This window comes from Lissotriton helveticus, chromosome 3_2 (genome assembly GCF_964261635.1).
Source record: "Lissotriton helveticus chromosome 3_2, aLisHel1.1, whole genome shotgun sequence".
Taxonomy (NCBI): domain Eukaryota; kingdom Metazoa; phylum Chordata; class Amphibia; order Caudata; family Salamandridae; genus Lissotriton; species Lissotriton helveticus.
Genome location: NC_136062.1, coordinates 352,949,283 through 352,964,767, shown reverse-complemented (window position 1 = coordinate 352,964,767; position 15,485 = coordinate 352,949,283). Strand labels below are relative to the sequence as shown.

General features: G+C 42.4%; 1 protein-coding gene across 1 annotated transcript in view; it reads left to right on the top strand.

The window, feature by feature from the left end:
- Positions 1–15,485, top strand: part of NELL1 (neural EGFL like 1) — a 3,494,430-nt gene that overhangs the window by 698,998 nt on the left and 2,779,947 nt on the right. Inside the window, exons 8-9 of the mRNA XM_078684549.1 lie at positions 2,637–2,771; positions 5,095–5,197. Of these exons, the coding sequence (XP_078540675.1) occupies positions 2,637–2,771; positions 5,095–5,197 (238 nt within the window). The remainder of the gene's footprint in view (positions 1–2,636; positions 2,772–5,094; positions 5,198–15,485) is intronic.

Below are 15,485 nucleotides of genomic sequence, written 5' to 3'. Positions count from 1 at the left end.
AGTCAAATGTCTCAAGGTCATTAGGCTTAATGGCCCTGGTCATTCTTGCCGCAGCTTTTTATCAGCAAACATTTCTTTATCTGCATTAATTACATGTTTTAGCTATTCTCATAAATCATGTACTTTTGTATCTCCATTTTCTGAATTAGTTTTAATTAACTGTATACAATAAGGATAAGGTTACCGTACCCTCACTCCCCTACCATCCCTCTCCCCCCCACAAGCTACCCCCCCCACCAGGCACCCAGTCTTCAGTCTTCACCTACCCAGTCTCCCAGCTGGTCCCCCTGTCCCCTTCCTCCCCCTCCAGCTCCTTCTCTCCCCCCCAGCTGCGGCACATCCCCCCATCACCAGAGACATTCCATGCCACTTTGCGAGACAACTGGTGATTTCCCCTTCGCCTCCACACTGAGGCTTCCCCTTCCCACCACGCACCAGCCCCTGCTCATGTTACAGATGCTAGAACAATTTTTACCCCGTCCCACTGCTCCCGGAAACCATATCCCAACAGAGCCCCAATGCCGACTGTATTGTACGCACATCAAGCCCCACCGTGCTGCACCCAGCAGCTAAGCCCCAGCATACTGCAAAGAGGAGAAGGGCCGAACAACTGACATCTGGTAACAGATCCTCATCATGGACCCACACTAACTGCCCTGTACCCTAGCCATTCCCCCTTCCCACCTCCCCTCCCCTAACCTTACCACTTTACATGTGCTTCCTCTGTCATGGACCATTCAATGTCACAGTTAACAGTTCACTGTTGTATTATACCAGTATTTGTACCCCTGCTGTATAGCTTCACTGTATAAACAAAAAAATAACGACACAAACAAAAAATTGTTAGAAAGCAAAGTGGCACTCCCTCCTGCAGCACAGCAAGCAGCAGGCCCACACAATAAAGCAGTTAGCAGAGTGGCACTCCCTCCTACAGCACAGCAGCTCTTCTTCCTGGCAGATTGTCTTTGGTTCCAGCAAAGTTCTGATCTGGTGGTGTCAGGGGTCCAGTACTTATACCCAGTTGCGCCTTTGTAGTAAGGGAGACTTCAAAGAGGCCTTAGATGATCACAATATTCCTCTCTTTCCGGCTGTAGCTCCTGCTTCACTACAGGGGTGTATGCCACTCTTTGTGTTGAGACAGGCACAGCCCTATTCAGGTGCAAGTGTCAGCTTCTCCCTCTCAATATAACTCAGAAATGCCCATCAGCCTGGTGGTGAGCCATCAGGATGCAAATGTCATACACCAGCTCCCTTTTGTATAACTGTCTAGAGGGAATGCACAAAGCCCAGCTGTCACCCTACCCAGACATGTATTTAGAGACGGTCAGAGCCACAGAATGGTTAATGTATGAAAATGAAAAAATTCTAATAGTGGAATTGTCAGACTTACAAATTGCAATCCGACTTCATCATAAATTGTGATTTTAAATTGTGAGTCCAGAGACATCAAACTCCAAATCTGTAGATTTTCCCAGTAGGCACTTTAAAAGTTGATTTATGGCAATCCCAATGCTAATCAATGGGAGAGATAGGACTTGCAGTAGTGAACTATAAATTTAGCAATGTTTCACTACCAAGACATGTAAAACTCAAAAGTACATGTCCTACCTTTTACATACGCTGCACCCCACCCATAGGCCTGCCAATGGCCTGCCTTAGGGATGAAGCTTATGTAATAATAGGGAAGGTTTGTGCCTGGCAACTAAGTATGGTTAACTTACCAGGTCGAAATGGCAGCTTAAAACTTCACACACAGCTCTGATGTGGCAGGCCTGAGACCTGTTTAAAGTGCTACTGAAGTGGATTGCACAATCAGTGCTGCAGGCCTACTAGTAGCATTTATTTTACAGGCCCTTGATCCATATAGTGCACGTTGCTAGGCACTTAAAAGTAAATAGAAAATGCCAATTCTAGGTAAGCCAATGTTACCATGTTTTGGGGAGACAGCACTTGCACTTTAGCACTGGTAAAGTGCCCAGAGGTATCAAACCAACAAAATTGTGGTCAGAAAAAAAAGAGAGGAAGGAACAACGTTTGAGGGTGACGCTGAAGAAAGGGACAGGTCCAACACCGGTCCTAAAGTTTGACTCCAACTAATAATCTAGAACTTTTTTGGCCTTAGGAGAGTGGTGCATTATTTGAGTCTACGAGTGAGTAGCGTGAGGAATAGACATGAAGCAAGCCAATGCCAATATTTTGGTGGGTGAAAAATTGATGCTTAGAGTGTGGGTGGAAATTTAATTTTTATATGGGCTAATATTTCTTGCTTGATTCATTGTTTTTTTTCTTGAGGTCAATTGTGGTTATGGTATGTAGTAGCTTTAAGCGCTCTAGCCCAAGAGCTCTGAAACTATTGGTCCAAAGTCATTGAAAAGGCTTTTGCTGTGGTTTCACTCTTGTGTTGGAGATTTTGGCAATAGGGTTAAGCTCTTACCTTGTTTGAAAAATAAATATGTACCTCACATTTCGAACATTACAAATAATATCCTTAGTTTACAGAACATCTGACGTTGATGTATATTTCCCCTTCTACTACCAGAATGAAAGAAAGAGATGGAGTTGCTTCCTTGTTTGCTGCACATGAATACCTCACTCTAATACTTACAGAAATTAGCATGAGTTACTTTCTTTTGCAGCTAAATTATGCAGAGACGAGGCTCAGTCAGTTGGAAAACTGCCACTGCGAGAAGACGTGTCAAGTGAACGGTGTGATCTATCGAGATAAAGACTCCTGGGTAGAAGATGATCATTGCAGGAACTGCACGTGCAAAGTAAGACTTGGCAACTGGTTCAGGAGGGTGGAACTTGTAATTACGGCTTTGGAATTCTTCATGCATGCGCAGTACTAAATCTGAGGACAATGGCCTTCTTATCGTGTAGTTGGATACTAAATTCTGAGGATCTGAACCTTCTTAGCATGCTCTTAGATGCTAAATTTCAGGACAATGGACCTCTTAGCATGATCTTGGATACTAAATCTGAGTGCAGTGGCCTTCATATGAGCCATGAGATACTAAATCTAAGGGGGTCGGTCTATGAAGTGTGCTGTTGCTAGCATTGTGAGACGATTTGAAGGAAAAATTAAAAAATTCAATTATATTCAATGCGAAAGCTCAGAAAATAGCTTTGTTTCTCCTTGACAATGCACTCTGATTGCCATTGTATCCTTCAGCAGAACGCATTTGTCTCGGAATATCAACATGCTGTCAGCGCTCACACCTTTTTGTGATCTCTATTGTCATCTCTGTCTTTTTTTTAATTCAATATCCCAATCTTATTCATGGGGAGCGAGACAGACCTGATTAAATACAATATACAGATTCTATGTTGTGCATTTTGCACATAGGAAAACTAAACTGAACGTGCTAGATTTGATATGTAAATCATGTCAGGATGGTATTATTTGATACATATCTAAAGTGTAAACTTTGTTTGTTTTTAAAATAGGAACCAGGCTGTAAGTCTCTAGGGTGATTGGCAGGTGCTGCAGTATTTATTTACATGCAGGTCAGGAAGGGGCAGGTTCAGCTTATTATCATGAGGGGACACCTACCTGGGATAACTAGATTGTTCCTTGGGGCCAGAGGTACGAACTTTTCATTTTGCATGTAATTAATTGCGATTTTTTTGTGACTCGCAAAAGAAAATGTACTAATGTGTCTCAGACACATTAGCGATTCCCAAATAGGTCGCAAGGGACCTGCTTTCAACAATATTCACGAGGCAGGTCGCAATTTGCGACCCATTAGGAATGGGCAATAACACAGGCATGGTAGACTGCTGGGGACAGCAGACAACTATGTCTGTGTTTGCTTTTTTAATAAAGCAACTTTTTAATTCAAATGCAAACCATTTTTCTTTAAGGGAAACAGGATGCGTTTAAAAGAAAAAAATGAAAAGTTTTCTTTTCATTTTTAAGGGCAGGCAGTGGTCCGTCGGACCACTGTGTGCTCTGAAAACTTTTTGGTGCCCCTATTCACAATGTTTTAGAATAGCTTACCAACAATTTGCGAATGTTTTGCGACTGCATTACTAGTCGCAAAACATTTGTAAATACTAGTGCAGCTCACTATTAGGAAGGGACGCCCCTTCCTAATTGCAACTCGCAAACCCTATTTTGCGAGTCTGTAATAGATTACAGACTCGCAAAATAGGGTTGGTACATGCCAAAAAGCATTTGACCAGTTTCAAATGGCCAAATGGGCTACGCACATCTAGCCCTTAGTCTCTTACCTCTATTGGTTGCAACTTTACACGCTGCTTGCACATGGGTCAGCCTGTTCATTTTCATTCATTGGTGTCAATCATGGTGGTAATCAACTAATCTTAAGCGTGTATATATTATTGTATGTGTAGTTGACAAATCTATCAACATTGAGATGAACAGTATAATACTTATATTCAAGTTGTCCTATCATTTTTTGTTTTGTTTCTCATATTCCACACTCTTTGGTCCATACATTATTTCCTATTTTCTCAGGTTTGTTTTAGCTTCCTTTTTTAAACTTTATTTGTTTTTGCATAGACCTAACTATTGTTTCCTATGCTCCCTATTGTTCTACTTTCTCTGTCTTTAGTTTTTTGCCCTTTTATTTAGTCTTCTTGTTCTATTATTTTTTTAGTTTTTTTCGTTACTGCTTGTTATTTCTCCTCTTTCCTACTTTTCTTTACCTTCTCTTGTTCATTTCTATATTTGCTTCTAGTATGTCTTTGGTTTTTTCTTTACCCCTTTCTCTTTATTTTCAGAGTTTTTCTTCCTGTTACTACTATCGCTATTAGCCCACAGGGTACATTCCCCTTGTTTACTTTTATTTATTCTATTTTGCTTTCTTTATGTTCCTTCTGTCGTATCTTTCTTATGTCTTGTCTTCTTTCGTTAGACTCACCTTTCATTGTTCTTATATTCTCTTTATTTGTTCTTCTACTTTCAATTATTTTGTTTAACTTGCTTTAATTCCTTCTTTAGTCTGGTTCTATCAATCTATTACCAGATCATTTTAACATCTTCTACATAATTTTTCTACTTGGTTTTCTGCTATGCGCAGCAATAATTCTTGTGTTTTTTCTAAATTTCTTTTTAAATTTATCCTATAGAACGGAGCAGTGGAATGCAGGAGAATTCTATGTCCTCCTCCGAATTGTTCTCCTAACTCACTCCCAGTGCACCTGCCAGACCAGTGCTGTAAAGTTTGCAGACGTAAGTGCTTTATAATGATTGTTAGTTATTGCATCTGTTCTCTGCTATCATTTTCTAACTGCTACCTGTGTGGAATACAATAATTACGGCAGAAATGAGGGATCATTGATTGAAAATATATCAAATTGATGAATGAAACTCGTTATGAAATTCCATCATGCTAACATTTGCCTTTAGCAACTTTAATAGAAGATCCTGACATTCTTTGTGATAAATCTCGCATTTGACCTGTCACTAAAATTGGATGGCATAATCGGCTTGACTAGTGATCTGGAATACATGCATGTCTCTGGGTTTTTAAAATTCAATTTGCCTTTACTTCCATTGGGGCTGGAAAGATGGGGGAGAGGATGTAGCCTAACGACTAGAGCGGTCGACCTCGTAGCTCGAGTCTCGGCCGGGGCGCTCCACATCCTGTGATTCTGCACAAATCACTTAATCTCCCCATGCCTTAGAACATGAATATGTCCATCTATTGAGCAACTGGTGCTAATGTAAAGCGCTCTGATTACTTTAGGTCAAGTTTGCACCAAATAAAACTAAAACAAAAAGGGTCAAGACATAGAAATATGCCTAGTTCACTTTGGACATAAATTTTTTCTTATGAAATAATTGACACACTAGAGTTAACAATCGGTAAAAACCTCAGGTAAATCTCAAGAGTGTGTCCCTAAATGGAGCGAGAATTAGCACATCTCATGGTTAAGTGTTTCCCTGTGACCACTCCTCTCACTGTCCTTTGGACACCCACAAGCAGTGTGGACTCTTTGCCAGCTGTTCTTAACCTGTGGTCCTGGGGCCGCTGGATGTCCACAATACCTATTCAGGACAGGGGTTTTGCAATTGGTAAGAAAATGTATATTCAATCTTGTTAACAGATTCATTTAGTGTATATAAATAGAGGAGCAACATTCAAAATTGAAAGTTATAAAAGATTCTTTAAATGTGAAGGAATTTGAAATTGGAGACTAGAAATTAAATTGCTAATCTCAGATTGATTTGTGGAAGCACTGCAAGCGCATCAAACAGAATATTTTATAGACAATGGCTGGCCTCAAATGAATTTAGAAAAGTCTCAAACTACCCTTAAAAATTATTATTACTAATTTGCTGGTGTCTTAAATAAAATATGTCATAATTTCTGTATGTTTGTTAGTTTTTTTGTGTATCTGTTAGAAATGGCCCTTTTTGCAGGGTTATCCCCAAACTTTTTGCTTCTTCCACCCTTGTTTTTCCTGACCTGTGGTTGTTGGCAATAGGACTCTGGGCACTTTACCACTGCTGATCAGTGCTAAAGTGCATATGCTCTCTGTATATATTGTTACTGTAATTGGTTATCCATGATTGGCATATTTGTATTACCAACAAGTCCCTAGTAAAGTGCACTGAGTGTGCTAGGGCTGGTGATACAAATGTTACTAGTGGGCCTGCAGCACTGATTGTGCCACCCACATAAGTAGCCCTAAAATGGTGTCTCAGGCCTGCCAACGCGGTGCCTGTGTGCAGTCTGTGCACTGTCATGTCCTCCTGGTCAGTGTCCCCGCTGGCCAGGCCTAACCCTTCCCTTTCTATACACATTGGTCACCCCTATGGAAGGCCCAAGGTACCCCCTTGAGCAGGGTGCAGTGTATGTGAAAGTTAGAGCATGTACTAGTGAGGGTACATGCTCTGGTAGTGCATTACAGCCATTTTCGTTTTTCACTATTGTAAGTCTATCTTGCCCCATAGGCTATCATGGGGAATGCTGGCTACAGTGCCTACCAGCATATCTTCCCAGAGGAGCAAGATAGGACATAGAAGTATGGTATCCCTGAACTCAGAATTTAATAACACATCCTTTAGGAAAGGTGGTTTTTAGATCTTGTGTTTGAGAACAGCACTTTTAGAAAGTTGCTTTTCTCTTGTCTGACCTTTCTGTGTGCTTTGGCCTGTTTGTGAATTAACTGTCTGGTTTGAGAGTAACAGGGGCTGGGTCGCCCCCAGGAGGCTGGCTGGGTCAGCCCTAGGTTGAATGACTGCATGTGCAACTTGAGTGGTGGGAGGGGATAGCACCTGAGCCTGAATAGGGCTGTGCCTGCCTTCCACAATGCTGGCTCCACCTCCTGCTGGGCGGCTGACGACCCTGCCCCTCTCTCTGAAAGAAAAGGAGAAGCCAAGAAAACAAAGTGCTCAAGGACCACCCAGAACTGGGCACAGAGCCGGGCACAGAGCTCTCCTGCACAAAGGGAACAAAGGCTTTTAGGTGTATAAGTACAGGACCCTGGACAACAGAAAATTAGATCATCCTGGAATCAAGAAGGAACCTCTACCATGGAGAAAGATGAAACTGAAGAAGAAAGACTGTCCTGCGGTTGCTCTGCTGGACTAACCTGCTGTTGCTATGCTGCCAAGGAGGGGAAGGACTTTTCTTGGTGCAGCGTCCCCTTTCTTGAAGGAATCGTCAAGGGCCTGAAGAAGAGCTGACACCCTGTTAAGAAGTCCCAGGAACAAAAGGACTTCACCCCCAGCTTCCCTGAACTCTACTGAAAGAGTTCTGTCCTTCCTGGAGTGCGTGGCCCATGTGTGGTGCCTCTGGAAGTTGTACCTGTGGTGGGAAGCTGGAAACCAAGCTTTTAAAGAACTTTCTGCTACTTTTATCGCAAACCCGGCCGAGCGGGAAAATTCCTGCCGCTACGAAGACCGAGATCGTCGCAGCCCCTTTCGCCGCTGCCCAAAGACATCGCACCCTTCGTTAGCGGATAGATTTCCGCCGCTGCGACATCGTTGCAGAGCCTTTCGCCACTGGGTTCACCGCATTGCGTCGCTGCGAGAATCGTCGCAGAGCCATCACATCAAGGATCTGCGAGAGGAAGATCACCGCTGGACAGTGCATCGTCGCCCCGGAGATCGTCGCAGCCCCCGAGAATCATCGCATCGTGCCTGTGCAAGCATTTTTCACTACGGAACGTCAGCACCGGAATCCATACAAGTCATCACTTCTACCCCATATAGACCGGATTCGTTGCTACACGCCGCTACATGCAGCGGAATTGTCGTTAACGCCTCCCCAGGGTCTCGGGAGTAACGCATTGCTTGTTTTCCACCGCACCAGCTTCTGTTTTGGTTTTGGTAGGATAAGTTTTTGATGGCCCTGATACTTCTTAACAAGAGGCAAGCACGCACTTACCCTGGGAGAACCTTGGAAAAAGGATGTAGAAAGAAAAGGCCAGTCCTTTCACCCCCATGGCAGAAACAGGAAGCAGCAGGCCAGCACAACAATGCAATAGGCAGAGTGGCAGTCCCTCCTACAGCATCCAGCTATTCTTGGCAGAATGTCCTCAGATCAGAAATGTTCTGATTTTGGGGTGTCAGAAGTCCAACACTTATACTCCTGTCTGCCTTTTGAAGTAGGCAAACTTCTAAGGAATGTCTTTATAGTGTACAGGACTCTGCCTTTTCCTGACCTGGCTCCAGACCCACTAGAGGAAGGTGGAAACAGCTTTGTGTGAGGACAGGCACAGCCCAATTCAGATGTCAGTGACAACTCCTTTACCACTCTAGCTCTGGAAGGCCCATCAGCCTGGTGATGGGCCAACAGGAAATGCAAGTTGCATCTCAGCTCCTGTTGTGTGACTGTCTAGAGCGAATGAACAAGAAACCTATTGTCAACCAACCCAGACATGTATTCTACAGACACGCAGAGGCACAGAATGGTTAAACAAGAAAACGCCCTCTTTCTTAAAGTGGCATTTTCAAACAGGTAATTTGAAAACCCTCTTTACCAAAAGGAGTATGTGAGTTGATAGACCCCAAATTTCTATCTGCTCCCAATGGGAAATTACAATTACAGATATTTCAAGGCAATCCCTATGATATCCTATGGGGAGATAGTCCTTGCAATAGTGAAAAACTAAATCGGTGGTATTTCATTATTAGGAGATGTAAAATAACCCAGTACATTTCCTACCTTTTAAATACACTGCACCCAACCCAGGGTGCTGCATTGGGCCTAACTAAGGGGTGCCTTACATGTAGTAAAAGGGAAGGTTTGGGCCTGGCAAGTGGTTGCACTTGCCAGGTCGAAATAGCAATTAGGACTGCACTAACAGGCACTGCAGTGTCAGGTCTGAGACAAGATTGCAGGGCAACTCATGTGGGTGGCACAATCGGTGCTGCAGGCTCACTAGCAACATTTGATTAACAGTGGCTGGCCACACCTGGTGCACTTTACTAGGGACTTACTAGTGAATCAGATATGCCAATCATGGGAAAACCGATCACCAATAATATTTAGACAGAGAGCATATGTACTTTAGCACTGGTTAACAGTAGTAAAGTGTCCAGAGTCCTAAAGCCAACAAGAATAGGTCAGAAAATAGGAGGAATAAGGTAAAATGTTTGGGGATAACCTTATGACCTTGAAAAAAGGGCCAGTCCCAACAGCGCCACACAGTTCAAATCGCTCATGATGGAGTGTGGGTCAGATAGAAGGATGAGGCTATCCTGTGGAAAAAGTTACCTTATAAAGTCTAGACAGAAGTGTCCACTTTTAGGAGGAGGAGGAGGCTGCAATGAGAAGGGAGAGTGTCGCTGATGGTCGTCCTGTCCTAGATTTCACGCGCCTACCTGACGCACAACCGAACCATGACAGAATTTCTGTTATTTGCACAGAACATCAACCTAGAAACAGTATAACCTGGCTCAATGCCACAAACCTTGGTGGCTTCAAACCCCAAATTTCACTGAATGCCATGTCCCTTGGATTTACCCTAGACACCAACCTCACTCTCAAGTCAAAAAATGCCTCAAGGCAGCCTCGAATTAGCCCTCTCATCTAAAGAAAGTGATACTGCTTCTTCCAAAAAGCAACTTAAGAACTGTTGTTGAAGCCTTCGTACTGCTCTTTCAAGGCCTGATGAAATGTGATCATATCCTGATCGTACTCCATTGGCTACTCTTGGTGGCCGACACCATGTTCAAAAGCAAAACATGTTATGTTATGGTTTGTGGATATGTAAACCGCATTATCACCTGCAATGGTTGCTGGTGCTGATCAGGTTTGCGGGCCTAGCCCTGTCTAGGGTAGGTTGGTTAATGGGAAAGCCAGTTCTACACCTTCTTTCAGGATTCAAGGAGAGAAGTCTCTGATGGTGAATGGTAGGTCATTCCACAATTTATGAGCAATGTAAGAGAATGCTTGTCCTCCTGATTGGGTTCTGTGTATTCATGGGATGTGTGGTGTAGGCGTACTGTGGAGTGGAGGCTTCTGGGTGGTTGTTGGAAGGAAATTCGACAGTTCAGATAGGTAGGGCCTGAGTTATACAGTGTCTTAAATGTGTTTGTGAGGAGTACATAAAGCCATCCTGACCAGCACCTACACTAAACTTGTAGACAAGTGCACCGTCTCTGGTGGTTCTTGACACACTCACAGCCAGGATGCCATCAGACTGCAGACTAAGAAGCCTAAACAAAATACAAAAAAACAAAGCAACAGCCCATTTCCATTTATGCACCTAGGATTGGGATCAAATCCCAGTGTCATCAGGAGTGCCCCACCGCTGTTCCAATCTAAGAATGTTTTCAAGACGCACCTCTTTAACCCCTTCCACGCTCATGACGAGCTGGGCTCGTCATGAAGTAGCCTCCTCGCACGCTCATGACGAGCCCAGCTCGTCATCTTGTGTGGGATTTCCGATTTCTCAGCACAGCAGGGGAATATGCTGAGCATCCATGGGGTTAAGGAGCACATCACAATTCATTAATAGGCCACAAACCATATACCTCTGCTTTCGCTTATTGCCTTTATGCTTGTTTTTGACCCTGTACAGCACTCCACTGGATTTTGGCTAGATTTGCTCACTTACATCCATACATACACAGTTGAGTGCCAAGGCGTCTAACTTATTTAAATGGCTCATATCTTTCTTTTTTTTGGAGTCCTTTACTTGCAAGCCTTCCATTTATGACACCTTTTTCTGGCTCTGATTTCCACAAAAAGTGAGCGCTTTTAGCAACGAATTTGCATATGGGAAGAGCAAGTCTGTAAAAAACACCACACATATATATGCTTTTATTTAGTGATTGCAATAAATCGTGCAATGTAAGCTTGCCTTGTTTTCTTGCACATTGTAAAATAAAGCTGATGGAAAATGTCAGCGCTCAAATCATTCAGTTGTATCATTTGTAGGTCGAATGGTGGAATGCTGCCCTTTCGTTGTTCTAGCAACAACTAATTCTGAAAAGTGTTTTTTGCTTTACTAATTGGTATTAATTGTATTTTAAATCGAATACATTATCATTAGCATATTTTGCAGTGCGCTGAGCAGTAAGCAGCCTTCTATTCCATGCATACATCATGCTTTTATAGAAGCGCTCACTTTGAGACGTATTCCATTAAACTGTTTCTGATAACGGGAAGAGACCAATGCTATGAATTGTTAGGCTCTGTCTACATCTTTCCGCTCCTGATTTGCCTGCGGAGGGTGCACGGGTGCTCTATCAAACGATGGATAGCTTGATGTCTTCCTTCAGAGTACACGGATCTGGCCTGCAGCCAGGCTGCAGACGGAAGCTGGAATTTTTCATTGGAATTTCACACTTTAAGATTAGAGGGTTCAGCGGATGCCACATGCGTCTCTCGCTGCAAATTAATATTAAAATGTCACTGTCTTGCGATAGCATCTCCAGGCGGTTTGCCCGTATCTGGCGCGCTCCAGATTCACTGACACCACTCTGTAATTGACAGATGTCTATCTCGGCTGTCGAGATCTGGGGAGGGAGCGCTCCCAGCCTGGTCTCCGACAAATAAGGGTTCTTGGAGCTAAATATCTTTTTAAGGCAGCTGGGTCAGGCGCATTGCTTTTGACTGGTTTGTAAAAACTTAAGTACAGAAGGTCTGAGGATCTCGCAGCTGTATACCACATCTGCGTAGGCAGTATTTCCTCCAATTCTATAGGGGTGCTCCCTAGCCATGAAAAGGTGTGGGGGGGGGGGGGATTTCGACAGACGACGAAGGAAAATGTATATACATTGGGGAGAGGATGTAGCCTTATGGCTAGAGCGGTCGACCGCGAAGCTGGGGAACCGGGTTTGAGTCTCGGCAGGGACACACAACATCCTGTGATTCCGGGTAAATCACTTAGGGCCATATCATCAAGGGGCCGCTATATAATTATCGCCGCTTTAGCGTCCGTTTTCGGGCAAAAAGCAGCGATAATTATATCGCACTATCAGCAAGGTCACGCTATCTCGTGAATTCTTGCCTTAGCGCCCTTTTTACCCAACGCCCAGCTTTGCATCTCTAATGAGATTCAAAGTGGGCATACCTTGCCAAACTTACACAGAGAATGTCGCTAAACGACATTTCACCAATTAACAAGGAAATCGCTAACCTGCTTAACGATTAATAAAGAAGCGCTAACCGCGCTTAATACAGGTTCCTGTACGCCTGCTTTCAATCTGACTTAGCCATGTACTCCAATGGGAGGTGGATTACATGGCTAAATCCACCCAGCCCTATCAGCAAGGTTTCGCCTGTCGCATTGCGATATCCGCTGGATTTCCAGCGATAATCGCACAGTTTTGTAGCTATCGCTTGGATTTCTATTGCTTTGGAGATAAGTGTAGCTGATAGCACGCTATCTTCGCGATAGAATCCAGCGATAGCCGGCGATAATTATCCTAGCGCTAAGTGCACTTAGTGATAATTATCCCTGGTTGTTGCTGATATGCCCTCTAATCTCCCTGCGCTTAGCAAAAATGAATTTGTCCATCTGTATCGAAACTGGTGCTCATGTAAAGCGTTCTGAAACCTGATATTTTCGGGCTGAGTTTGCACTATATAAAACAAAAAAAAAATTTTTTTTAAACTTTCCCTTGTGGCCGTCTGCCAAAATCCCCCCAACCTGCCCTATCGCTCTTACCTGCACGGGTCACTGCTTGAAAAAGCAGTGCTGTAGAAACTCCCTCAGTGTCCAAAAGAGTTCGAGTTTGATGGACTGTTAGTCCATGTGGTGAGTGGAATGAGACCCAAACATCGAGCGCAGAGGGAGGGGCTAATATTTCCACCAGGGCGACGTAGCCATTTTCAAAATCAGATTGAAAAAATACATATGGGGCTCCCTTCTTTGCTGTGGTGCTCTAGATTTTACCCAAAGTCTTAATTGAGAACAATATGTGGCCAATGGTTTATATATATATATATATATATATATATATATATATATATATATATATATATATATATATATATATATATATATATATATATATATATATATATATATATATATATATATATATTCACTGAAAAAACCATAGGTTATAGACCATATATAGTTAGGAATTAGCATTTAAAAAACCTTATTTTACTCACACAAAACCATTGAAATTCCATATATAGTTAGTTGCACTAACTATATATCGCGCACCCGCAATCCACTGCTGATCATGTCACATATTACATCATTCATGACATGGTCAGTGACATCACTGATGACATCACTGATGACATCTCAAATGACATCACTGATGAGATCACTGATGACGTCATCCAGTGACTGTATAATTCTGTAAAGTTAAAATATGTCTTACATATTGAAGAATGAATGGATGTATAAGTGTCTTGATGAAGGATTTAGTAGGGGCATGGCTGACTGTATGAGTGACTGATTAAATGTGTCTCACTGAGTGCATGGGTTAGTGACTAAACTGTTTTAATTTGTGCATCATTATGTCTGTTGTTCTGTAAACTGCTGCATGTGTTGATCATTAGCTATATGATTAACTGTATGGGTTATTGATTGGTTGCCCAAGCATTTGTATGGGAGACTGAGTGTGTGTGTGGGTGGCTGGGAGGTGTATGACTCTCTGCATAGATGTGTGAGCAGTTGATTGGGATGTATGGGTTCAAAAGTGCATGTGGAAACAGCTGTATGGGCGGTTGACTGTGTGCATGAGTGTATTGGTGAGTGAATGGATATCTCAGTGCTACATGTCAAAGTAAGTACATATGTAAAACACAGTACATGTGAGAGTTACCATATATAAATAACTGTGCATAAGAGCCAGTGAATGTGTGAGTGGCTGTATGGATCATTGTGAACTTGTATCCAGGATTTTATAAGTGAGTAAATATGTTTTAGTATATGTTTGAATAAGTAAGGTGTGTATAACTGTATAGTTGAGGAAATGGAGGTGTGATTGATTCTTTGCATGACTGACTAAGTGTCTGAGTAACTCCATTGATGAGTGACAGTCTATGAGTGTCTGTTTACACTGAGTGTATCTAAGGTTATATTAGAGTCTGAAGAGGTTTATCGTATTATCACATGAATGATGTCATCAGTGATGTGATCAGTAATGTCAAATGAGATGTCATCAGTGATGTCATCAGTGATGTCATTTGAGATGTCATCAGTGATGTCATCAGTCAGTGATGTCATCAGTGATGTCACTGACCATGTCATGAATGATGTAATATGTGACATGATCAGCAGTGGATTGCGGGTGCGCGATATATAGTTAGTGCAACTAACTATATATGGAATTTCAATGGTTTTGTGTGAGTAAAATAAGGTTTTTTAAATGCTAATTCCTAGCTATATATGGTCTATAACCTATGGTTTTTTCAGTGAATTTTCAAGGTTTTGTAAATGCTAATTCCTAACTATATATGGTCTATAACCTATGGTTTTTTCAGTGAATTTTCAAGGTTTTGTAAATGCTAATTCCTAACTATATATGGTCTATAACCTATGTTTTTTTCTGTGAATTTCATTGGTTTTTTAACAGCTAATATCTGTAGCTGTAAAATGTATTCTTCTTTAAATCCAAAAATATATTTTATATGTTTATGAATAATTTTTTTTTTAAATATTTTTTTTTCTTCGTTCCCGCTTCGCAAATCGGGAAGCTTCCCGTTAGCTGACCTTGATGCCGCGAAATAGACCGCGAGCCGGTAAACGTTTCTTTACCGCAAGTGCCGCGTTACAAAACAACATCGTGACGCCTCCCGTCCGCATGACGTTTCACGTTGTCGCGTGATACGTCATATGACGTACTACGTTAGCGAACTGGTACGCGAAGCGAGTCGCAAAGCGCAGGTTTCTGGAAGCAAACCGGGAGGCCCTGCAAAGCGCTTAACGTAAACACAGCAAGTCATGTGACTTGGTAATAACACTTTTCATTGGTTAATTTCACTTTTGGTTTCCTAATGATGTAAGACTAGGTCATATAATCTAAAATGAACACTTTTGATTGGTTGAGAACTCTTGTTTTTCCCAAATGATGAAAATCCCTCCTTCTTTCC